Source organism: Phalaenopsis equestris, unplaced genomic scaffold (assembly GCF_001263595.1).
Source record: "Phalaenopsis equestris unplaced genomic scaffold, ASM126359v1 Scaffold000686, whole genome shotgun sequence".
NCBI classification, from domain to species: domain Eukaryota; kingdom Viridiplantae; phylum Streptophyta; class Magnoliopsida; order Asparagales; family Orchidaceae; genus Phalaenopsis; species Phalaenopsis equestris.
In genome coordinates this window covers 186438-192255 of record NW_018165126.1, presented here as the reverse complement: position 1 = coordinate 192255, position 5818 = coordinate 186438, and the positions used below count along the sequence as shown (strand labels likewise).

Below are 5818 nucleotides of genomic sequence, written 5' to 3'. Positions count from 1 at the left end.
TAAAAAAAAGTTTTGATGACGGCAATGGTTCCAATGGGCCCTGAACCTATTTATCCTATAACAGCCCTAATCCAGACAGATTGATCCGAAATGACACACGGGTCAAGATCTGTAGTCAAACATGTTGGTGCCTCAAACTTGCCGTTCTGCGGCTTGGTGGAAGGCGGGAATAATGATAGTCTTCCGCCGTCCTTAACGGCTGGCATGTACGAACCCGGCTCGGTCTTTAATACCAACCACGTGTTTCTCACTTCCAATCAATTTCCGACCCACCCAAACCCAAATGATTCACGTGCTTTAAATTTCCAATCCCTTTCCTCGGGACTCATCGTCTTCCCCTGTTTCCGCTCTTTCCTCTTCGAAACCCAATATTTAAATATTTATATACCAAACATATAAACCTTTTCATATGTAAATTTTAAATTATACATTTATTAAACCTGTAAATACATACGAATCAGAGTCTATAAAGACAAAGCGGAGGAAGAAGAGAGGAAACAGTGGAGAAGGTTGGCCGAGAGAATAAAACATAAAGCTAACAGCTTTAAGAGAAATTGTGAAGAAAAATTTAAGAGATTGGAAGAAAGATGGAGGAGAAGCAGAAAAAAACAGGGGAGAGATCAAGCTTTGCAGTGACTTGTAGTTTGCTCAGCCAGTTTCTTAAGGAGAATCGGGATTTGGGAAAGCTTGGGATAGACAAGCTTCACTGCTCGCAGGACAAGGAAAAAAGTAAGATTTTTTTTTTCTTCTTCTTTAAACATGCCAGATGTTTTAGGCTAAGCTTACTTGCTGTCTACTTCCATCTACTGCTCTTTTTCTTAGCCATTTGAGAAGTGAAACGAGGAGATGGACTTTCGTGCACTTAGAAGAACAAAATGACAATTGCATGCACTTAATTTTTCTTTTCCACAGCCTTTAACTCAAAATCGTGTCTGTTTTTGTGATCTACTTGATAATTATCTGAAAGTTTTACATAATTATATGATAAAATAATTAAAATTTTCAAGTTTGGGTCTTTTAAAATGTTTAGGTTATACTAGTTTGATTGTTTAAGTGATGAATAAATTTAAACTAAAAAGAATATTTTTTTACTTATCATGATTATTTTTTATCTTGAATAAATTACTAAAATATGTTAAATTTGATTTAATTAATTTGTTTAGCACAAGTTTTATATCTCAGATATTAATCAATAGTACACTATTTAGTCTAAACATTCAATAAAGTGGGTGAGTGAGAACATAAAATTAGGCGGAGATATATATTATTCTCTCTTTAGTGTATAAAGTTTCAAATCTCTGTCGCGTTAGAGGGATAGAGGAAGAGAGAATCTACAACTTCAGTGGAGTAAAAAAACGTTTTTTTTTTTTTTCATAAAACAGGCTTATTCCGGCCACCAACTACCATGAATCTGTTTCCTGGATCGAACGTATCGGCCGACAACCGAAACGAACCGGATTTATCGGAAAAAACTGCTACGATGCCTGTGGATCCCCCTCCCCAACTCCAAGACAAAGATGCCATCTTCAAAGCTCCAAACAGAGTCGATCAAGAGTATAAAACTAATTTTTTTTTTTTTTGAAATTTACATGCGTAGCGCTTTATTATTATGCATTTAGGTCTCTCGCGTCAAAACTTTGATTTTTACAAATCAGCACCCTAAAAATGTAAATTTTACTGTTTTGCGCTGTTGAAAAGTGTGAATTGAGTGCTGAATTTATAAAAAAATAAAAGTTTTGATATAAGTAAATACATGAGAATCGGGTGCTGTGTATGTAGGTTCTCCTTATTTTTTATTTTTAATTAAAATTAAAGTTTTTAATTGCTTGTTATTAATATGTTTAGGGAAAAATTAAAGTTAATGTTTTTAATTGCTTGTTATTAATATGTTTAGGGAAAACGAGATAAATGCCCAATTAACAATATTTTACGATGGAAAGGTGATGGTTTTTGACGATTTTCCTGCTAAAAAGGTCAAGGATTTGATGGAGATGGCGGGCAAATCTGCCCTTCAGAACTCTTGTCCGACACCATTACTGCAGCATGAGCCAATTACTTCAGGTAAATTAAAAATTAAATTTTTTATCGAATTTTTATTTTTATAAATTTGATTTTTAATAAATCATGCTCTAATTCGTTATTGGTTCCCTTAAAATTAGATGTTTTTTGCTTTTTAATATTTTTTAAAGCTTTCATAGTAGGGTTTTTTTTTAAATGTTTTTTTGGAGAAAAAATCAACTTTAAAATAATATTTATATTTTTGAGCATTTTAAAATCATTTAAATTATTTTTTTCCAAAATAAAAAAATTGAATAAATCAGTAATAAATAATAAAAAAGATCCCTTTATTTTTTATCTTCTTCTAAAGAATTTACATATATATTTTTTTATTTCTTTTGCAGTTGATCTTACCATGCCCATAGCAAGGAGGGCTTCTCTTCATAGATTCCTTGAGAAGAGAAAGGATCGGTAATTTACATAACATCTTATATATTTACATGTCTAACCTTCTGAACTTTTATATTTACATCTATAACACTCCAATCTAGCTTGGCATCACATCATGTGAGAAATATTTGCGTACATAAGATGTACGCAGCATGTTGTATACCACCATTAGTCTTTTACAAACCTCAAAGTAAAATATATTTTATAATGCATAAGTTTATGACACTAAAGTGTTATAAATATAATACGTAAGAAATGTGTGGTATATATGTAAATATCCCTATATAGATAATATTTAATCTGATGTACACAGAGCTGCGTAGCATAAGTTTATGACAACAAAGTGTTATAAATATATTAGGTAAGAAATGTGTGATATATATGTAAATATCCCTATATAGATAATATTTAAATTAAAAAAAATGTTCTTATAATTCCCTTTTATTTGAATGCACAGTATTAATTCCCAGGCACCTTATATAGTTCACGGCTCGTCGGAAATGGAGGAATTGCAAGCCAAGTCTGAGAAGAGGCTTACGTGGCTCTCGAATTAGACTGTAAAACCAGTCTCAGTCTGGATTTCAAGAAATAAATTTCATCTTCTACCGTAACTCCAACTTTTATTTTTAGCAAAAGAGATTTTTTTTTTTTTTTGTAATTTTTTCATTTGCAGGTTTGAATGAAATTATATCTTGTTTTAGAGGAATGAGAGACATTGTAATTTAGACGTGTAAACTTTTGTACTTTGATGTTTTAACTTGTAATGTAATACTTATAATTAGCTTTGAATAGTTTAGTTGATTTTTATATTATTTTTAGCTGTTAAGAACAAGTATGACTTGAATTCCATGATTTAGGTTTTGGTGTTTCTTTACGTGAAAGTATTGATCTGTGACTTCGATTTCCATGTTAAGAACTTAAGATGGTTGTGATCTGTGGCTTCAATTTTCAATCTTGTGAACTTAAGATGGTTGTGATTTATTTATTAGATTATTTTGATTTAGCAAATTCTAAGAAATCACTGCTTATCTATCACGATCTGATTCTTAACACTAATGAATTTAAATGAAATGGAGTTGGGATGGTATTCTAGAAGTTTGTTAAGCCTAGCTTGAACAATTTTTTAATAAATGAGAATGAGTTTGGACAAGCTTTGGCAGAGCTCATGCGATTCGTTCAATAAATGAGCTTCTACTTATTATAGTTATTTGGTTCGATTGGTTCAACCGTGAATCAGTGAATTCAATCTGTTTGGTCCAAGTTCATAATTGTGTTTGCAATAAACTGGGATTGAATCGGTCAAAATTGGGGCCGAAACGAGGAACCGGCGAACATGTCTGATTTTTAAGGAACCGACTGATTCAAATATTATTCAATTTTAACCTTTTGATTTTGATCAATTTGTCAACAATAAGATATTTAAATTAAAAAGAGAGAAAATATCATGTCTTAAATTTTTTATTCATAACATAGCTCAAAATATTCAAAAATATTATCTTAAATTAAAAATAATATTGTAAAATTGATAAAAATAATATTAATACTATTATTTTATTATTTAAATTATATTAATATAATTTAAATAATAAAATAATAGTATTAATATTATTTTTATCAATTTTACAATATTATTTTTAATTTAAGATAATATTTTTGAATATTTTGAGCTATGTTATGAATAAAAAATTTAAGACATGATATTTTCTCTCTTTTTAATTTAAATATCTTATTGTTGACAATTTGATCAAAATCAAAAGGTTAAAATTGTATAATATTTGAATCAGTCGGTTCCTTAAAAGTCAGACATGTTCGCCGGTTCCTCGTTTCGGCCCCAATTTTGACCGATTCAATCCCAGTTTATTGCAAACACAATTATGAACTTGGACCAAACAGATTGAATTCACTGATTCACGGTTGAACCAATCGAACCAAATAACTATAATAAGTAGAAGCTCATTTATTCGCGTGGTTACTTGATTACCGGACGTAATATTTGCTCATTTTTATGAGTTTGGATTAGTTTAGGATTTCCTACACACCATGGACTATATAAAAAATGATAAAATGCATGTGTTACACATAGTTGAGTAAAATAATTTCTCTTCAACATGTGCTGAGTTGATAGACTTTGAAATATTGAGCTGTTAGAGGTTGGATTGCTGTTCGGCATACGCCGAGCAGGTCCAAAATATTACTTGAGTTTTGAGTATTGGCTAGTGTCCAATGCGAATTCTGATCCGGGCTCAATATGGCAGGATTCGGCTATACATCCTTCTATCAATAGTAAATGTCTATTTTGATTAATTTTATGATTTTATATGTTCTCATAAATCATAATTGAAGAATAGTATGTCCAATAATGAGACCAACTCAATTTCGCTAAAAATAAATTGGATTATAGATTGACACTCCTCACATAATTATGCAGTAATCATCTAAACTTTTAAATATAATAGATTGGCAATTCAAATTTAAAATGATGCATTTCAATCAGTAAAAAATCACAAAAAAATTTGAATATAACCAATTGAAAGTTGATCGTTTCAAAAGAAAATAAAATTTTGGATGGTTGAAATATAAAATTTTAAGTTTAAATAGTCAAAGGGTCTGTTTGGAGCAGTTGCAACTTATTGAATAATTTGCTGATACGCTGATTAAAAATAATTTGCTGATAAGCAAGGTGCGGTAGCCATTTAAAATTTTTATTTTTTTTGAAAAGGTAGACCACTGTCAAAAGGTGTGAAAATGCTGCTTTCAGCGTTTTCAAAACGCATAAGCTGCCAAAACGCAATTTTCCCAAACAGTTCAGATGTGTTTTCAAAATGCTACTGCACCACATAAGTTGCTCCAAACGGACCCAAAATGTTGTTTTTAAAATTTTGAGTGATTAATTATATATTTTTTTATCCCAAATAGAACTAAAGAATGGCAAAATCTAGATGCAAAAAGGATAACGTTGGATGTCAAGTCTGCATCAATCAATTCTTGAGATCATAATCCAATCCTTAAAGTTGTCAAAAACAATTAAGCAGTATAATATCACAATCAATAGCTACGAATCAATAGATTTAATGAACTCAATTTGAACTTTAACCCGAATTTAAATAATAAAAAAAGGATGAGAAAACTATCAATAGCCATCAAGCAGAGTGCAGAAAAAAAAAGATAAGAAAACTATCAAAAGTGGGAGGAAATATTCAAATTAAAATGTAACGTCGCTAACTCCACACTCTTTATATATAAAGAGAAAGAAGGAGTTGAACCATCACGCAAGGGTTAAAATGAAATTAAACATTCATATCTAAAACATGCTAAAAGAAATATCATATCAACATAAAAATGAGACTAAGAAAATAAATTTTATTTTGAA

General features: G+C 30.3%; 1 protein-coding gene across 3 annotated transcripts; it reads left to right on the top strand.

The window, feature by feature from the left end:
• The first annotated feature begins 425 nt into the window (after window positions 1–425).
• LOC110030246 (protein TIFY 10c-like) lies at window positions 426–3259 on the top strand. 3 transcript variants are annotated; one of them, XM_020732868.1, is made up of 5 exons: window positions 426–729; window positions 1383–1554; window positions 1895–2061; window positions 2403–2469; window positions 2932–3173. In XM_020732868.1, the coding sequence occupies exons 1-5, from the start codon at window positions 588–590 to the stop codon at window positions 2972–2974; spliced, it is 591 nt and encodes a 196-aa protein (XP_020588527.1). In that variant the 5' UTR covers window positions 426–587; the 3' UTR covers window positions 2975–3173. The 3 variants fall into 3 exon arrangements, with proteins under 3 accessions (XP_020588527.1, XP_020588528.1, XP_020588526.1); XM_020732869.1 differs by having other exon boundaries at window positions 427–729; window positions 2919–3010; XM_020732867.1 differs by having other exon boundaries at window positions 429–729; window positions 2906–3259.
• Window positions 3260–5818: the final 2559 nt, after the last annotated feature.

What these genes read in the sequence shown, in the direction of transcription:
- LOC110030246 (XM_020732867.1), top strand. Translation starts at nt 588, where the DNA reads ATGGAGGAGAAGCAGAAAAAAACAGGGGAGAGATCAAGCTTTGCAGTG. An exon ending in CCAAACAGAGTCGATCAAGA is followed by an intron (nt 1,555 to 1,894) that starts GTATAAAACTAA and finishes TAATATGTTTAG; the next exon opens with GGAAAACGAGATAAATGCCC. An exon ending in GCATGAGCCAATTACTTCAG is followed by an intron (nt 2,062 to 2,402) that starts GTAAATTAAAAA and finishes TTTCTTTTGCAG; the next exon opens with TTGATCTTACCATGCCCATA.